The sequence below is a fragment of the Corapipo altera genome, unplaced genomic scaffold (genome assembly GCF_003945725.1).
Source record: "Corapipo altera isolate COAL_440 unplaced genomic scaffold, ASM394572v1 61, whole genome shotgun sequence".
Lineage (NCBI taxonomy): Eukaryota > Metazoa > Chordata > Aves > Passeriformes > Pipridae > Corapipo > Corapipo altera.
In genome coordinates this window covers 7,065,930-7,084,409 of record NW_020884910.1, presented here as the reverse complement: position 1 = coordinate 7,084,409, position 18,480 = coordinate 7,065,930, and the positions used below count along the sequence as shown (strand labels likewise).

At 46.5% G+C, this 18,480-nt stretch overlaps 2 protein-coding genes across 11 annotated transcripts in view; one reads left to right on the top strand and one right to left on the bottom strand.

Annotated features, from left to right (window-relative positions):
- VAMP1 (vesicle associated membrane protein 1) overlaps positions 1 to 18,480 on the top strand; it is a 33,150-nt gene that overhangs the window by 2,280 nt on the left and 12,390 nt on the right. For 2 of the 9 annotated variants that reach the window (XM_027653592.1, XM_027653596.1), the window contains exon 5: positions 2,500 to 2,590. In XM_027653592.1, coding sequence (XP_027509393.1) covers positions 2,500 to 2,552 — 53 coding nt within the window. In that variant the 3' untranslated portion in view covers positions 2,553 to 2,590. Of the gene's footprint in view, positions 1 to 96; positions 2,390 to 2,499; positions 2,591 to 2,779; positions 3,665 to 5,187; positions 8,358 to 8,628; positions 8,725 to 12,365; positions 12,458 to 18,480 lie in introns of those variants that run through there. The other 7 variants (XM_027653595.1, XM_027653593.1, XM_027653589.1 and 4 more) reach the window with 7 other exon arrangements.
- On the bottom strand, positions 9,272 to 16,570 carry SCNN1A (sodium channel epithelial 1 alpha subunit). 2 transcript variants are annotated; one of them, XM_027653586.1, is made up of 13 exons: positions 16,473 to 16,570; positions 15,863 to 16,236; positions 15,195 to 15,450; positions 14,134 to 14,219; positions 13,232 to 13,332; positions 12,390 to 12,553; positions 11,977 to 12,075; positions 11,693 to 11,810; positions 11,364 to 11,442; positions 10,993 to 11,050; positions 10,810 to 10,865; positions 10,185 to 10,260; positions 9,272 to 9,970 (listed from the first exon to the last, which is right to left on the bottom strand). In XM_027653586.1, the coding sequence occupies exons 1-13, from the start codon at positions 16,488 to 16,490 to the stop codon at positions 9,644 to 9,646; spliced, it is 1,812 nt and encodes a 603-aa protein (XP_027509387.1). In that variant the 5' UTR covers positions 16,491 to 16,570; the 3' UTR covers positions 9,272 to 9,643. The 2 variants fall into 2 exon arrangements, with proteins under 2 accessions (XP_027509387.1, XP_027509386.1); XM_027653585.1 differs by having other exon boundaries at positions 14,134 to 14,321; positions 16,473 to 16,569.

Here is an 18,480-nt window from a genome sequence, read left to right as displayed (position 1 = left end):
CCTTCCCTGGTGGGTAATTTGGAGGTCTCTGAGGGACCTTTGGTATAACTTGCCCTTTTGTTCTTTCCTTTTTTTTCCCTATTGCTTTGTCTCCAGTCTACTTTTTTACTTAAATGTAGCTCCTTCAGTCTGCAACCTACTGTCCCCTATCACCTTGCCTGTCTATTCTTGCCTCCAAATCTTTCATTTCCTTCCCTTCTCTTCCCTTTCCTTCCCTTTCACCTAGCTTCTTCATTGATTTCTTTTTTGGTTTTAATCTGTCTTCTGTATAGGACTCTGAGCTGCTTACCAAACATTGCTAGACTTTTCAACAGTTGCTGCAGCTTTAGGGAGGGTCCTCTATGTTTAGAGGAAAGGGAAATAAGGAGGAGTGGGTAGCTATTTGCTTCTGCTCTTCTGCAGGGAATTTTGGGGGTTTATTTTCAGCTGTGAGCTTGTCAAATAGTGCCTGTGTGAACTCTTGCAAAATAAGAATGCCTTAACGCAGTGCCTTTGGGGATGAAGGACTTCAGCATGTGAGATTCTTCAGTGTTCTGCCTAAAAAGAGTGGCAGCATGACTTGAGCTTTTCATTGAGTTTCTGAGATAAAGGCTAGTTAGTGATAGCCAGTGCCTGTGAGCCATCTGACTAAGCTAGACATAGTGATGTAGATTTCTCTAGCCATGGAGAGATGAGCACTTAAATGATTTATTCTGCCTGTCCTTATTTTCAGATGACTTGATGTCTGAACATGGCCATTTCAAGTTTTATAAAGGCGAGCCTACATGATTACCTCAGTCAAGTGCAACAGGCTAAACACAGTTAAGTGAAAGGAGCATTGTTATTATCTAAAAGGCATGTGTAAGAGTAAAGTCTCTCTCCAGAAAGAACAAAAGAACAATAATTAGTCTGGTGGGAGTTGTCAAATACTCCTTTCATCTATGCACACACAAGCCAGGACCCTGTAGCTTTCTACTGTCTTGTAGCTTTCTTGAGGGAAGACTTTGGGGCAGAATGGGAATGGGTGTTTGCTTTTGTGTTACTGGGTTGAATGTCAAAGGAAGCTCACTGCTGTAGCAAATGGAGGTGAAGGGGACTGGTGATATTCCAGATGAAACTGAATGAGCTGTGCAGCTTTCTGATTAAGAATATCTGTTCCATTTCTGCTGCCACAAAACACTGACTTTCAGCAGGAGTAGGAAAATACTTGAAATGGTTACCTAGGGATTCAAAGGGAAATGCTGCTTTAGGCGTGGATATTACAAAGTGACAACAGATGTTTGGCAACTTAGGTCTCTAGAGATCTATCAAACTGAAATCCTCCTACTTGCTATGGATTCTCCTGAATTTAGATCCAGGGTGGCCTCTGCTGTAAGTGAACTTGCAGTGTGGAATGCTCTGTCATTCTGTAAGGAATCCCCTTGTTCTTCTCCATCAAAAGTAACAAGAGCTGTGAATTGCTTCAATGTGTTGTCAGACATGGCATTAAATGAGCTGCCCTGTTTCTGTAGAGTCTTCCAAGGAATGTGTATCTTGTCTTTTTTTTTAACAATCTGAGCTGTAGCCTGTAATCTAGACTGGAAAGGGGGTGCTCCTTTAATTTAGAAAGCTCTGCTTCTGTTCTAGAATACACTGGAATCTTTTTAGACATGAGAGGAGATGGGGAGAACATCACCAGAGTTCCTAGATGGGAGCAAAGCACAAAAGATGGGAGGAGCAGATGTTTTTTGTTTCATTCGGTGTGCTGGGGAAGCCCCTTTCTTCCTCACAGGGCATCTGGCAAGGGGTTAGGTTTTGCATGCTCACTTCCATGCCCCAGCATTTCATTTGCTCAAGTTCATCTCCCTGCGATTCCATTCCTATCCACCTTGGGGGAGGGCAGAGATGAAGATCTGGAGTGAAGCAGCCCACGTCCCCTGAGCACTTCCCTAATTCCCTGTGGAACTGAGATGTGATGGATGGTCGGAAGTGCATCTACTGAAGAGGAGCCAGGGCCTGCTTGTGCTACTTACTGCTGTCATTTTAGGGGGTAGGCATACAAGCTTGAGGCCCCCAGACCAGCAATTCTCTCGAACTCTTCTAAACAAGCCTTTGGTGCCCCATTCCTCCTGTCTCGCTGGGGGCTGAGGTTCCCCCTAGGCTGTCTCTTTCATTTCTTTCTCTTAGATGTTGTATGTTGCCTCCTCCTGTGTTCCCTTTCCCCTCTTTTGTCTCTGTGCATGGGCAAAACAAATCACCAAGGCCCTCTGAGTAAGAGCGAGGGACTCTGCTGCCCGCTGCATTACAGCCACTTATGCACGTGCAGTTTATTTACTTCATTTATAAACACAACTGTAATCTCCTCTGGCATGTTCTAGAAATCAGCTCATGTACTTTTAATGGTCTCTAAGAAACACAATTCACCACCTTACTGAGTCTGTCTGGTCTGTCAGTGAGTGGGGAGGGGTTGGGATGCCAAACTGGTTTTGGAATGTCTTTTTTTTTCTTTCTTTTTTTTTTTTTTTTTTGTCACTTCCATAGCATACACATACCTGAAGTTCTGGCCCTCAAAGCAGTGGCTGGTTTTCCATTGAAAAATGATGGTAGTTCCAGTTGTGCTGGACTGACTCTGGTAAGTCTGTAACAAAATGTATGAACCAGCAGCTCTGGGGGAATAATCTGCCCAAGCTAACTCTACTTCCAGCCACCAAACATCCAGCTGCTGTGTCCTATTCAGGGGACTACCTTCCTATGCATTCGAGTGTGTTAGTGACAGCTCTAGCTCTCAGGCTGTGTTGTCTTTGGGTTTCAATAACCTCAGATCCTTAAGCCCAGAAAACAATTCTCCATTAGTGTTGGAATACAAGTTCAAGATCCAAATGAACTCCAAGAGCATATCTTAGAGCATGACTGGAATAAAGGTAAGTGCCCCATTGTTTTGCTTCACTTGAAACAATAAAACTCATTGAAACACTTGAAACTCATTAAAAAGAAATGACAGATCTTTGTCCCGTGCGGACTTATTTTAAAATGAGGTATTTGTGCCCTTATCGGCCTCTGCTGCTACAAAGGTTAGGCTGTAAAACAGTATCCCCTGTAGCCTGGAGTTCCCTTATGATCAATCTTTTTCCAACCTTAAACATCACCAAAATCGTACCAGAACAATGAACACACCAGAACAATTCAAAATGGTGAATTTGGAGCAAGGCAGCAGACTAATTCTTCAAAGATGAAAGCTTTCCTGTGAAAGGAGGGCGTCTGGACTGGCTGGTGGATTAAAGCAGCATGTACAGTCTAAAATTTCACACAGTTCGGGCCTGCACAACCTGAACAAACTAGTCATGCTACAATTCCTGCCAATTTGTGTGTTGTCTTCCTGTCAGTTCCCAGCCTCATTCATACAGGGGGATAGGGAAAATGTTTCTTAGGACAGATGCATTTTTAGACTGTTCACTGTGTGGTCTCAAAGTCTCTAGCCAAACCTGGGGACTTGAATGCTCATTTTCCAAAGCTGGCCAGCTGGAACACAGAGCTGGAGCTGAACATACTGCTGAAAGTTGCCCCAGGGTTGAGCCCAGTTCATGAGTCATGTTGTGGATGCATGCAAAGAGTTGCATGTTTAACCATAAATCCTCTAGTAGGCGTTGGAAATACCATGCTCTGCTGGGAGCTCGTCTTCTGAGGTGCCATCCTTTAACGTAACAGCATTTCTCCTTGTGCTGGTTTAAAAGTTAACCAGCAGGGGAAACCAACCCAACTCAAAAGAGAGATTGCAAGTCAGAATAACAATTTAATAAAATAATACAATAAGTACGACCACACAGACAAGCAACCGGCCCTAACCCACAAAGCCCAAATGTACAACCCAGCACCCCGGGGCACAAACAAAGCGGTGCTCCCTGGGCCCCCCCAGAGTCCAAAGCAAAGGGAGAGGGGAAAAACCTGCCGGTGGGAGAGCTGCTGCAGTCCAGCCAAAAATGGTGATTGCAGTTCAGTTGAGGGTGGTGGTCTCAGTCTGGCTGAGAGCGGTGAGCTGCAGTCTGGCTGAGAGCGGTGAGCTGCAGTCCTCCTCTGGATCCCACGAGTAGTCCAAAGGTTCTGAAACTCTGGGTTTATATATTCTCCAGCTCAGGCAGGAATGCTAAGTTCCTCCCTCAGAGCGGGGAATTCCATAAAAGGATGCTCAGTCCTTCCCTCAGAGTAGGGAATTCCATAAAAGGGCATGAGGACAGGAACATCCCCCCACCTCACAGGCCTCTACTGACAACAGTTTCTGGGAAATGGCATGGAAGGCTATAGAATACACAGTTTTGGGCTACTCCATTCAGTGTTGAATCAGTCCCAGCTGTTCTAACTAGGACACTGCTGCTCTTGCAGAGTTAACCTGGACAAAACATGGTTTTAAATGTGCTTTAAAAGCAAGGCCAAGGCTTTGGGAGAATGGTTCTTTATAGGTCTAATTAAAAATTCAAGCTCTGCCTTTAAACATGAAACATGTTTAACATGCCTTTGAACTGGAACAGATTGCCCAGAGGAGTTGTGGATGCCCCATCCCTGGAAGTGTTCAAGCCAGGTTGGCTGGAGCTTTGAGCAACCTTGTCTAGTGGAAGATGTCCCTGCCCATATCACAGGGTTGAAACTAAGATGATCTCTAAGGTCCCTTCCAACTCAAACTATTCTCTGCAACATGCAGCTCCCATATCCACTCTTTCATCCTAATGTCTTTAGATTTGGTGGAAGAAAAGCCTCAACTATACTGCTCTTAAATGGATATGCCTTAAACCTTCATATTTCTAGATGCTTAAAGCATTGCTCTGGTCTCTCCTGAGGTCTCTGGGCACTGATCAAAGCAGGCTGCAAGTTCTCATCAGTGGTGGGGTTTGTGGTCTCAGCTGAAGAGTAACCAATTGATAGGGGGGAAGACAGATTTTTCTTCAGAGTAGAAATGTAGCATCAACATTTGTTTAATGGACCTAGCTTTCCTGTGAAGGGACAGAGGTCCCTGCTCTGATGTATCTGTTGGGGTTGGAAGCCTTAACTTGGTGAAGAGAAGCAATAATGGGGAGGTATAGAAGTTTTATCTTTGTTCTGACCTCTTAGCAAATAATTACTCTCTGTAATAGATGTAATAGATAAAGATATAGGTTTTACAAATAGGCAACTCAGCTGTGACTGTTGGATACTTCAGCCTCCATACTTCTGATAATCTTTGACCTATTTTTTTGCCAGAGATAGAGTGCAGCACCTATTAAGAACACCCTTACTTGCTCAAATATGACCAGGCCCATAACATTCTTTCCTTCAGTGCACAGACCCACTAAATGATTTCTTCAGAGGCCAAAGTGACACTTTCCTTTCATGTTCTTTCCTGCCAGGCTTCTTTTCCAAAAGGCTTTGTACTATTTTTTTAAATAAATTTGTCGTAATCTCCAAAAAAGCTTTTTTTAGTTCATTGCTTTTAAGCATGTACTTGAAAGCTGAAGGCACTTTCCTCTCTTGTGCTCAAAAGCCTCTTTTAAATATTGCACATTGGTAAGTACAAAGAACTGCAAGACTGAACACAGACATCTCTCTGGTATGTTCCCGATCTCCTTGGTTCCCCTCTGTCCTTTCACCAACAGCACTGCTACCCTTTTCGTTCCTTGATGTAGTCCATCTCCACCCCTTAGCTTTTAACAAACCTGTCCAAAGAGCCTGGTAACCCTTTCCTCAAATTCATTCTTGTTTTGACCTCAGTCTATGAAGACAAACCTTCCACCTATTTGTCCAGCTTCCCTAAACCCTCCAGCAAGCAGAGTTTAGTTCTTCTAAATGTACTGGTTATTTTTCCAAGTGATTGTTTTTTCATTTTTTTCCTAGCTTTCTTAGACACTTATGTTGTACTTCCATGCATTTCCTCTATTACCTTAATTTTTATGGAAAAACAGTTGTTTTGATATCTGTCAAATTGTGACTATCTCATTCTGGAGGGACAAGTTTTCAGCAGATAGCTGGGTATGCCTGGCTATGCCTCTCTATCTTTGTGTTTCCTGCCTTCTCAACCATCCCGTGCTTAATTTTCCTCCTTCATGGAGGGTCTGACCCATTCTTTCCTTTCTCCCAGTACTTCTTTCCATTCTCTCAATCTCACTACACTCCAAATTTCCTTAGAGGTTCTCAGATCCTCTGAAGTCATCTGATCTCACAGTTGGAGTCCTCAGAAACTTCAGTATCCCTACATTTTCCAGACACTATCCCTTTTCTCTGCTAGCACATGATTTCCAAATGCTCTTAACACTCAGTCAACTTGCAAATGTCTGTCAGCTTCACAGTCCCACAGGTGCTGGGGCCCTTTATACCCCATCTCTGCAGGTTGTTTCATATCCAAAAGAGTCCACCTCTCTTTCCTTGTATTTCAGCTGTATCAAACACTTAAACAAATATTCTATTGTTTTTTAAGCCGTAAACTCTCATCCCTCTTCTTCCTCTGTAATTTCTCCATCGTATAAACATTCCTCTTTCTCGCTCTTAAATACATGGAACTATCAACTTCTGTGCTGCTTACTCCTGCAAAATAAACCACTGTAATACTCCAACTTATCCACAGAATGTTTTCTCTTCTTCTGCACTTTCCTTTCCCCTTCAGGCACTTGTATTTCTACTTCTCTGCCTTCTTCCTGCACAACAGGTGTTCCCAGTCCAAAAAGACACAACTTGCTCTTCTTCAGTGTCCTGTGACCTTCAGGTGCTCTGTGTTTTCCATGTCCTCCAAATAACTGTGCTATGCCTCTAGCATATCTAAGACTACTGCGCATTTACATCCCCTCAGCTTTCTCCTCTGGTACAAATCCACCCCAGCTCAGACCTTTATTTTGTCTTTTGCTGACCTGCAGGTCCCTCTAAATGCGTACTTTCTTCCCTTTTCTCTGCTTTTTCACATTCTCAGTGAAGCACTCCCATTTTCTGCACTCTCACTCCAGCACTGCTGGACTCGCCTCTTGTTTTCAGCCAGACCAAGCTCACTGTATGCCTGTTGAGCTGATAATTTGTGGTCTTGTCAGCCTACAAAAAGTGTAGGGATATTCCTGGGAGGATCACCTGATTTCTCTCAAGTTGGCAATTTTTGCACTGATTCTCAGGACAAGGAGGGCTAATCTACTTACCAACTCGTATGACATCTTCTTCATGTTTGTATAGGCTTTTAAATCTGGATTTACAGCTATCCAGAATGGTGCCATTACTTTGAGTTCATCAGTCAAAGCTCTTGTTTTCTTTTTTTTTTTTTCTCCTCATTTTAACACTTCTACAGAAGCGAGAGAATATGATGCAAGCTTCCCCCACGGAATATTTCACCACCTTCTGCAGCTATATTTCTTTATGATGAAGATAACTTAGTGTTTCAAGTAGTTTATGCCTCTGATTAATCTTTTTTAATCACCCACTGTGATACTGTGTGTGATGCATTGGGTCTCATCAATTTTATGGTTATTAGAAGGTACCATGTGATGTGAAGAATCGTGTCTTACTCTTTGGATATTCAGGAAAGATCATGCTCACCGTATGAATCATCATACATTTATGATATACAGAGACTGTTTTAGGTGTTGCACCTGCTCTTTCTCCTTTACTTCTCTATTTGCCGTTCTTGTTTTAATAGTGACCAAAGTTACTTTTAGGAACTAAACCTAGCTTTTAGCTCTGCTTCTTGGGCAGTGTTTTTACAGAATATGAAAGTTCCTTCATCAAGACAACTTAGAGATTTCATTCTTTAATTATCCCTTTTTCTTCATTTAAAATTACCCACAAACACAGAAAATGGACTTTTTTCATGTTTGCAGATGCCCTAATTTTTTCCAGTGGCAGCCTCCAAAGAGGAATACATGTTCCCATACCTCTAAGTGCCTGTTGCAGGACTCTCCCTTCTGCTGGACTGCCACCCTTGCTGAAGGACACCCCCTGAATTGTTTGCTTCTATTCCCAGCAGAAAGACATCATCTTCATTTTCAAACCAGGGTCATCAGCTGAGCACTGGGATAAAATTTGAAAAACCATGAATATCTGTGTGATAAAGAATATAGAGTTTGTGTATGTGAAGAAGAATAAAATCACTCTCTGCTGGGAACTGAAAAGTGTGTTTATGTAATTGAGGCAAGAGCAATACAATCAGCGTGTGTTTAGCATCTCAAAGGGAAAAATTAGGCAACAGTTTATAGACTGCAGTAAACCACTCCAACTTCCCAAGGGCAGTGTATCTACCTTAATTTTTAAAATAACTTAAGTTTTTCTTTTGTTATGATTAACTAGTTTTTAAATTCAAAAGCTGCTCTTTGCAGTGTGATTGGGTACATGGTACCACAGGTCTTTGCCTAAACTATATGCTTAAATTCTGGTATCTGTGTTTGTGTCTTGTGAGGTGGATAGTCCTGTTTGTTAAGGACATCACCCTTGCTCTCTTGATACCCCATAAAGTGCTGTGTAAATACCATTGCATCAGAAGTCTGAATATTTGTAAGAAGAGAGTATGGCAAGCTTACTGCAAGAAATAAGATGTGTTCTCTTATGCAAAGGTCCCCAAATTAGTTCCTGAAAGGAGGACCATCTTTGCCTATGTAGTACGATCGAATAGGATAAGGCTTTAACTAGAAGGATTTTTGACTAAAGGCTGCAATTCTTCTCCTGTGCTTCACTTAGGAAGAAGAGCCTCAGCAGAGTCTCTGTGGGTGGACCAGATAAGGGTCGGGTCAAGCAGAACAGGCACTGCAGGACCTGTGCTCTTCTGATTTTTGTGGGATCCCATGGTAGCAGAGGTACTGTTTGGGATTTTTTGAGGGTGTGCGTAATTCTGCCAAACTCTCTTTGTTTCCCTCATGAAAGCAGGGAGGACTAAGCAGGTGTAGAGATCAATTTGTCCTAGACCTGTTGGCAAACATTTAAATTGCTGGATGTACACGTGTATGGTGCATCACAAGGAAGGGAGGCTATACACCCAAGATCTACAAGTGCAACAGAGGCAGCTTGAAAAGGGAAACCTGGCTCTGCCAGAGGTGTTTTGTCCCAGACCTGGGAGTGGCAGCAAGCATCAACCACCTCTCCAGAGAATTGTGCATAGTAATGGTTGAGATTATGCCAGTGGCTGTTGTCTCAAGTAGCCTCTTCTCTGAGGGAGAAGGGGGTGGGTGGCACAGTCTTGGGATCATAGTCAGATATTAGCAACAAGGAAAGAGCAACCAGTTTCCAACCTTAGGGAGACCTTAACAAAGCTCAGCATGTTGAGAGATTAGTACCCCAGCTGAGGCTCCATTCCTGTCCCTTGTCATACCACAGAGGAGGCCAGTCACACCTGCCAAACCTCTTTAATTAACGACAGACCAGAACAGTGGCAGCATCCTTGTTGCGGGGAAAAGCAAGCATGCACGCATGTGTAGGTGTGCACATTTACAGAGTGTAAGGAAATTAAGAGGACATCTCCCCCATACATAGACTAGATCAACTGTCATCCCTGGTGATCCCCAGAGCAATAGTATTTTATGAGACTGAGTAATTCACCTACTGTAGTGAAAGCAATGAACCCAGGCCAACCACAGAGCAGTCTTCTGCTATGATTCAGGTGCAGCACCCAAGAAGGAAGGAAACACAGGTCCCACAGCAAAGTGTGCAGCCTTTGCTCCAATTGCCACCCATCTGAACGGTGGAATAAGCTGCTGCCTCAGTTGTGTCCCACCTCACCATCCCTGCTTGGCCCACGTGGTTCCAGGCTGTTATAGGATGGCAGAGTGGTCACTACAGCCTCAACAGTGAAGCGATGTGGAGCACTGAGACCTGATGTCTCATCCTGGAAAGCAGCGTTATCATGACTGTTTGGAGAGGGTCCCGGTGGAGAGAGCTTCTGCCGGGAACGGAACCAGCGGAAGGACAAGATAAAGGTGATGGCAATGAAATCCAGAATCAACTCTGCAAGCTCCATCACAGAAAGGACAGAGGATCCGAACCAGAGACTCCACTGGTTCCCAAGCTGGGACAGAAGAGTCACTACCTGCAAGAGATGGAGAAAGAGCAGTGAGGACAGCCCTCATTCAAGACTTTTGCCTCCCTGCCTTTTCCCACTAGCAGTGCCCCTGTAGTGCTGGGAGGTTCCTCTCACCCTGCCACAGGAAAAGAGACTGAATAGCCAGCAATGCTGCTGGAACAAACACGTGGCATTGTGGGGGAATGGGTGGCTAGAGAAGACATGGTAATAAAGTATGTACCGTGAAGGCTGGAGACTCCCCATTGGTCTTGTAGTTCCACTCCTTAAAAAAGATATTCACTTTGGCAACTCCGTTCCTGTAAATGAAAGATGAGGCTCAGTAACCCCAACTCCTCAATCCCTGCATTTCTTCACCTCATTCACCAAGTGTAATTTTCTTCTCTGTCTCCTTTTGCCCCCATCCTTCTCCCACACATACCACCCAGAGGCCTTTTCCCATCTCTGCAGTTCCCTCATTCTGCACTGAATGTAATCTTTGGTACTTCCAGCACACTTCTGAGACTGCACTGTGAAACCCAATGTTGGTGGCAAAAGCTTCTGCCCAGCTCTCCTTCCCACTGTTCCAAGAGCACGTACTGTGATTCCAGACTACATGGCAGGTGCCTGGGGCTTACTGTTTTCATACCAGCATCTGACCCCTTTCAAATTTTTCACTTGGATCCCCAATCCTTGTTGAAGTCTCAGAATGTATCTACTTGGACTCAAATCCACTGGCCTTGTCCACAGGTTCCATGCCTGATCTCTTCCCATCATTGATTTATTCTTGACTCTGACATTCCTAACACACACACACTCCACTGGGATGGTTTCTGGTGTGGACACAATCTCTGTTTAGGGGCTCTCACCTCTTGGATGTGATGTTGTATTTGTTCTGTTGCGAAAGCACGTAAAAAACCCAGTCCTGAAATGAAAGTGCAATAAATTGTGTTACATGATCACAGTCACATCCTGTAGGCTTAATACCCGTTGAGGAAGGACTAAACAGGAGGTGGGAGCAGTGCTGAGGAGCCAGGACACCATCTCCTTACCTCTGAGACAGCAGAAGGCCAGCGGGAGTATCCAGCTGACAGTTGATATTCTGTCATTCTGGAAGACAAGAGATTGTGTTAGCTGTTGAAGCTGTAGGAGCCACAAGGCCAGGTTTTGCCATTTCCAGGCACACCTGGAGATTCCCTCCCATGCTGAAGTTCTGCTTACTTCCCACTGTGCAGAATGCACAATCCTTGGGAGCTCACCCCTAAGCTGACCCTGACGCTCCTTGGTCATTTTGGCATCGTGATGGGAGATTTTGGGTGGCAGCTTAGTTATTGACTCAAGCTTTTGCCCTGGCCAGTGAGTGCTTTCCAACACTTCTAGAAATAAAAAGTTTTCAGTCTTCCTGAGTGATGATCAAACTTACTTGCAAGGTTTCCGACATTTGTGGAAACAGCCCAGCACATCAGCTTTGAATTCAGCCAGGAGTTTGTAATAGCAGTAGCCTGAACAGCAGAGAAAGTAAATCCAGGTAAGCTCACAGTATCTTTATATAAAAGGTGATATGTGACAGTAAGGGGAATCCAGAGAAGGTTTCCTTCCACAAGCTCCAAGGGACTGACAATCTAAGACAAGAGTGTCTTTTGGGTGCTTCCCCCAGGAAGCTCATTGAAGACAGTAAGATGTACTGGGACATGGGGTGCACCTAACAGGTTCAGATGGGCACGAGCTTTACTGTTCCTCCTATCCACTTACCCCAAGATACGTGCTTTGTATAGTCACAGTACTCTGCTCCTTCAGGTAAGGGGTAGAAGTAATAGGCACAGCCACAGCGCTCGACCATGTTCAGCTGAAAGCAGGAGCGAATGCAGACCTGGGAGGCACATGAGGTGGAAAAGGCTCAGCAAGGAAACCAAACCCACTGCAACCTGTATCACATCATACTATTAACAGAGCCCATGGACAAGCATGGCCCTTAGGGAACTAAAATATTTCGGGAAAGTAGGGAAACAAGCCAGCACAGGACTGGTGACAGTTACCTGTTCAGTGTAGCGGGATGAGTACAGATTTTGCACTGGCACATCACTGCCATCCTCTGTGCAGTCACTGTAACTGCCCCCAAGACGCTCAGTCATCTCCTGGAATAGCAAACTGTCATTGCGTAGAACAACTGGCACTTTGCTGTCCTCTTCCTAAGCTTCCATGCCACACACTGCTATCAGTATCTACTCTTTATGCTTTTCTCAGGATGCCTCCATTTCTTTGTTCACTGATAAAGTGCAGCCAAATGCTTCTTGTCCGTTAAGCTGCTCTTCCTCTCCCTCCACTCCATGTGATTAATCCCCTCCCTTAAACACACATTGGGTCTATGACAACCCATCTGTATCTATTCACCAAGTTAAACCTCCCCATAACCTCACATCCACAGCTCTTACCCCTGCTGCTTCCTTACCTTTCTCATGCTGATGGAGGTCTCGATACCAGGACGCACGTTGAAACCCCCATCATCCATGAAGGCTGGCTCATTCTGATCATGGACCATGACCCTGGCTCCTGTCACCGTGGACAACAGAGGGATGAAATCATTCTGTTCGGTGCGCACCACCAGAGAGAGACCTGAGGAAATGTCAGAGAGCAAGGGAGGTCATGGCTGGCTGTGGTGCTGGAGAGTAGGGAGAGCACAGTGGTTAGAAGTGAATCTGTAAGAGATAAAGGAAGAGATAGACATCAAACAGAGCACCAAAGCTTGGCAGCAAGGGTGGCTGGAGGGAAGCCAGAGGCAAAGCTGGAGGCTCCAGAAGAGGCCAGGGAAAGCTGAATTTCATCACTCTATCTTAGGAAAAGCAGAACTGGGAATTGAGAGAGATTTCATGGAAAGACTTGGAGTTGGATGGAAGAAAAGCCTGAAGATTTGGCCTCAAGAGGTTTCATGGAGTTTAGGAACACAAGCAGGTCAGCTGCTGGAAAGAGGGAAACAGAGAAGGAGGAGGTGAAGACCAGGCTCTCAGGAGCGCAGCACTATGGCTCAACATTTCAGGAAGGGCCAGCACAAATCCAGAGAGAGCAATATAAGGATCAGGCACTGATGGGGGAGAGAGAGTTCAGTGGGCAGCAGTGAGGGACAGCCATGTCCTCAAAACAGCTGTCCCCACATGGGCAAAAACAGCTTGGGCGAGACAGAGCAGGGCTGTAATCTGCCAGTACCAGTATTAAGCACAGCAGGATGCCCATAACTCCTAAGAAAAGCAGAGATAAGTGATACTCCTTACTCACAAAAGAGTGCCTCTCACCCACCATTATTGATCCCAGGCATCGAGGATGTCCATAGGCTGCTGCTGTTGTCATTAAAGGTATAGCAGTTCCCATACAAGGGATGGTGGAAGTGGGTATAATTCCTGAGAGGGGAACACAAACATTCACACGGTGTGAGAAGGACTGCAAGACCAAGAGGAAGGGCTTTATAAAAGAAACAACTCTGTTTTCTATCAGCAGGGAGAGGGGCTTACAGCAGATGGGCAGTATTTGTTGTGTAAACTCACCTGAACAGGGAAAAGCAATTAAAATGTACCGTAAAAAATGTCCTGGAGCTGGACAGGTTTTTACACTACATTTTTCATACTGCTCTTGAGGGCCCAAATTGGTTTTAGCTGTGCTAGCAAAGATTGTATTATCTTCCTAATGCTGAAGAATAGCTCTTTCAACCCCTTTTTCTCCCTTGCTGATGGGTGTCATTCCACTACCTCTACTACATCTTTTTTGACCAATAATAACAGGACAAAAGTAGAATATTTTTTTACTGTCTTTTTGTATCAACTCTCTCCTCTCCTCTTCCTGTATGTGGGCTGACATGTACCACTTTAGTACTGTAGAGAGTAAAATAAAAATACTTTTACACTGTACATTGGCACCCACTCTGGCGTTTGTACCAGTGGGTAACTGGTTCATTTGCGTGAAACTCAGGAAAAGGCAAAACTGTCCTTTGAGGTTCATAGTTTCAGATCACAGAAACTGTGGCCCTGATACACACAGCCCACAGAAAAGACTCAAGAAAGATCATTTGAGACAATGGGAAGTGAACAAGGAACGAACCCACCTTGGAAAAGAGGTTCTTTAATGTGGGTTCCTTGATTCCCCTCAAACCCAGGCACAAAACGAGTGTTTTCAGGAAGACTTGGTGGGATGTTTCCACTACTTACGCCTTGTCACATGTTGCTTCATTGAAGCGGCAAGCATAGATGAAATTCTCGAAGTCAGACTCATCCAGGGCTTTTGCATCAGGCACCTGTGCCAGGATATTGATATAGTGAAAGCTGTACCATTCCCGCACGGCATCCACTCCTGAGGAGTATGCCTGATGGAAACAGTCCTTGTTGTTTTCACTGCACTGTTGAGAAGGAAAAAACCAGCCATGTCAGAGAAGTCCTGTCCAGGAGGCGAGGCTGTGCCTGTGGAAGAGCTGTTCTCCCTCAGCACAGGCAGGAGATCACTGAGGGAGTGAAACAGCTCCACAGGACTCTTGCACTTGACCAAAAGGTCATCAGCAGGATGTGAAAGAGCAAACCCAGGGCAGTTCACTGGTGGAAGAGAAACACCAGATGAATAAGCAAGGCTGAGTAAAACCCAGGAAGCAGAAAGTCGCAGTGAGGTGTGCAAGATGATCTGCCCATAAATTCTGCCTGGTATAAAACCAGGAGCTTTAAATTCTTGAGTGGGGAGCCCTTCCCTCAGGGTGTGTCCAGAAAAACTTTTGTGATCCTGTGGGAACTCCAGTTAACTGGCAAGTGATTAGCTTCAGTCCTTCAGTGCCTTTTTAAATGCAAACACAGATACCCTAGGGCGAGGAAGCTGCTACCTAGGAGCAAATGCGACCATGACCGCATTTCAAGTGACCCAGGACCATCAAATACTTTACCCCTTTGAATTATTGGGCAATGCAGCAGCTGATGCTGATAAACTGCTCTCCAAAGGCAACTGCAAGGCTGGTGTAGCCTTCAGGAAGGACAAAGTTTCCCTGCTGTACCTAGGAAAAGATGGACAGTAACATGGACAAGTCTCCTTGGGGCCTGCGTGGACAGGGACAGGTCTTGTGGAGCAGTATTGCATTGGGTGAAGGATTCAGCTCTACTTCTATCTGTCATTAACAAAAGCCAGTGCAGATTAATCGGACTCCTACATAGGGTGGGCAAGGGTCTGACAAGATAGAAGTAGCTAGGCAGAGACTGGAGTGGGTAGGGCATAGGATACCTAGGGATCTCACCAGAACAAAGCCAATTTTCCAGTCATTCTTGTCCACTGAGGGACTGTTTTCTGGCATGTTGACTGAGTTATCCCTCTTCTGCCTCCGCAAAGGGTGGCGCTGGACATGATGGAGCAGGCTCCTTGAGCTACGCTTTTGTGTAGACAAGGTGGACCAGTCACTTCGTGGTAGAGACATGTTGTAGTCATAAAGGTCTAGCAGTGTCTGATGGGTGATTTGGTCCAGCTCATCCAGCTTCTTTCGGATGGCGCTGTATCTACACAGGGGGGAGAGAGGACTTGCAGGTTTAGGGCTGGATGCACATAAACAGCTCTGAATTAGACATGCAGCAAAGTTCGCTGGGGTGATTCCGGACATTCCTGCCACCAGCTGTAAATCTCACCCTTTGCTGGAGGCTATCATCCTTGTAGGAGTGAAGTAAATCTGCTTTAGCCCCGTGGCAGTTTATATTGCAGGCTGCTAACATACACCACCAAGTAGAGCTGCCTAAACTAACATGCCTTACTGTGAATGCCCTGCAGCAGCAAAGGCCTGTGAAAGGTGTTCTTTCCACGGGCACCACTACAGAAATGGCCCCTCAAGGACCATGAGGAGAAAAAGAGTACATGCTTTTATCCTACACCCGTTAAAGTCAAGGCAGTCAACAGCTCTGGAAGTCTATTTCTTACCTGTATGGATTGAGGGTGCACAGTGTCACGGCTGGGAAAGTCAGCCTGTCAGAGTTCAGGTTGAGGTTGAGGTTGACAGGGTAGCTGAAGTACTCCCTGTAGAGGATCCCAAACTGCCAGTACATTAAGCCGAAGGTGAGGAAAAAGAGAACAGACCAGAATGCTGTCTTCATCTTATTCTTTTTGGAGCACACCAGGCGAATAGCCCCATGGATGGTTGTGTTGCTGCAGAAGAACTGGAATAGCTCTTTGTAGGAACTGTAGAATTCGATGAGACCCTCCCGCTCCTCTTCTTTCTGCGGCTGCTCCTCTTCTTGCTTACATTGTCTTGTTTTCTCCCCTTCTGGCATCTTCCCTGCCTTCACAGACCCACCCTGCAGCACAAACTCAGAATTAGGGGGTCGCCCTGTAAGACCGTGGCTCCGACTGATCCTGCATCACCATCTTCCCCAAACGTCGGTGCTTCCACCCCCTCCTCCCTGACCCCTATCCCAGGCTGTAAGTCCCCCTCCCATATGTGACACGGGGTAGATCCTCCCCCACCGAGCAGCCCCCGCGTCCCTCCCGCGGCTGCGCCCCCCGCCCGCCCCGCCGGGGCTGCGGCACTGACGCGGGACGCGGTGCCCATGACAGGCGGCGGCTGCTCGGGCCGGGGCCGGGACTGGAGCCGGGGCCGATGTGCTCTCCCTGAGCGCTGCCGGCTCTCCCGCAGCCTCCCCGGCTGGGCTGGGACCGGTTCCTTTCCAGTTGGAGCCAGCACCCCGCCCGGCTCCTGCCCTGCCAGCCTCTCCCCGCCCTCCTGCCTGTCCCTCCTGCCTGTCCCTCCTGCCTGTCCCTCCTGCCTGCCCCCTCCTGCTCCTTCCCCTGGGCGCCGCTCTCGGGGAAGAAAAGCCTCTTGAAACTCTCAAGTGTCGGCGGCCGGGGGACCGGGGACACGTCTGGGGAGTGACCTTGGCGGGGGGGGGGGGGGGTCAAGGCGCGGCCGCCGCACTGCGGGCGGGCAGCGGGGCCCCTCCAGTGTCCCCCGAGGGGAGACCAGCCCCGGCCAGGTACGGCTGCCGAGCAGCCCGAACCTCCTCCTCCCACCCCCTCCGGCGGGGACGCGGCGTCCCAGCGAGCTGAGGCGATGCAGAAAGAAAGTTGGCAGCGCCGGTCTCCGGGGCAGCCGCAGGCAGTGCCAGCCAGGCGGGAACCCCTCCACGTACCCCGCAGGAGCGGCGGGACTCGACCGGCGGTGAGAGCTCTTGCGTGGCTTTCATGACCAAATTGTGCTTTCCAAGGGCAAAGCCGAGAGTTTTGAGTGAGATCTGCAAAGGGAATGGGGCTGGGACAGAGAAGGCTAGGGGCGGCTCGGTGATACACAAGTTACCGCATCACCTTTGCTGGTTCCTTAACTAAAGCAATCTTTCGTATCCAGAACTACTCGGCCCAGCCATGAGGGGAAACTTGTTTTGCTGATCTATGCCTGGGAAATCAAGGCCTCCCGGCATTACCCAAAGCCTTCCTCAGTCCATGGAAATGAACACCCATAGCCAAATGTGACCAAAAGTCTCTAACACCCTCCTATCATTATAACCATGAAAGGTCTTTACCGATCTTTTCTCCCAATGATTTTCTTTCAAACTAGCTCTCTCTGAAGTTTTCACTTATTTCTTTCCTTTCTGGATACCTCCTCCAGAAAAGTCCGTGTTCAGAGTGTTCTCTCACTGAATTTCGATCCTTATTGGAGTTTGCTGTGGTTTGGTTAGTGACTCAAAATACGCAGCCACTCTCACCTCTTCGTGTTGCAAAATACCATGCTTGAAAAGGGCAAGCCGTACACTTTTGAGGCCAGCAGTTAAGTGACAGTGTGCCAGGAACAGCCTTGTGACAGGTGCTTGTTAGAAGCCTACAGCCACAACTCGGAGCTTTCCGCTAGCTCCATTCTCTGACAAAAAAACAATGCAAAGCAAAAGCATTATTTCTCCTGCAGTTCAAAACTTAGTTATAACTCCAGTAACTCGTTTTTGAACTTTCATCAAAGATGAAAGTTGCAAAAAGTGGAAGGGTGAGGGGAATGAACTGATACTGTATCAAAGCAGCTTCCTCAGAGCGTTATGACATCCAGCTCTGAGGCTGCCTACGTAGGAAGAATGTGGTCCTATAGGAATGAGTCCTGAGGAGGCCACGAAGATGATCGGAAGGCTGGAGTACCTCTCCTATGAAGGCAGGCTGAGAGGAGAGAGGTGGGGTTGTTCAGCTTGGAGAAGTAAAGGTTGCAGGGAGATCTTATTGCAGCCTTCTAGTACCTAAAGTGGGTACAAGAGAGCTGGGGAGGGACTTTTTATAAGGACATGTAGTGATAGGACATGAGGGAATGGCTTCAAACTGAAAGAAGGTAGATTTAGATTAGATATTAGGAAGAAATTCTTCACTGTGAGAGTGGTGAGGCACTGGAAGACATTGCCTGGAGAAACTGTGGATGGCCCATCCCTGGAAGTGTTCAAGGCCAGGTTGGAGGGGGCTTAGACCCACCTGGTCTAGTGGACAGTGTCCCTGCCCATGGCATGAGGTTTGGAACCAGATGGTCTTTAAGGTTCCTTCCAACCCAAACCATTCTACGATTTTACGATTACAAG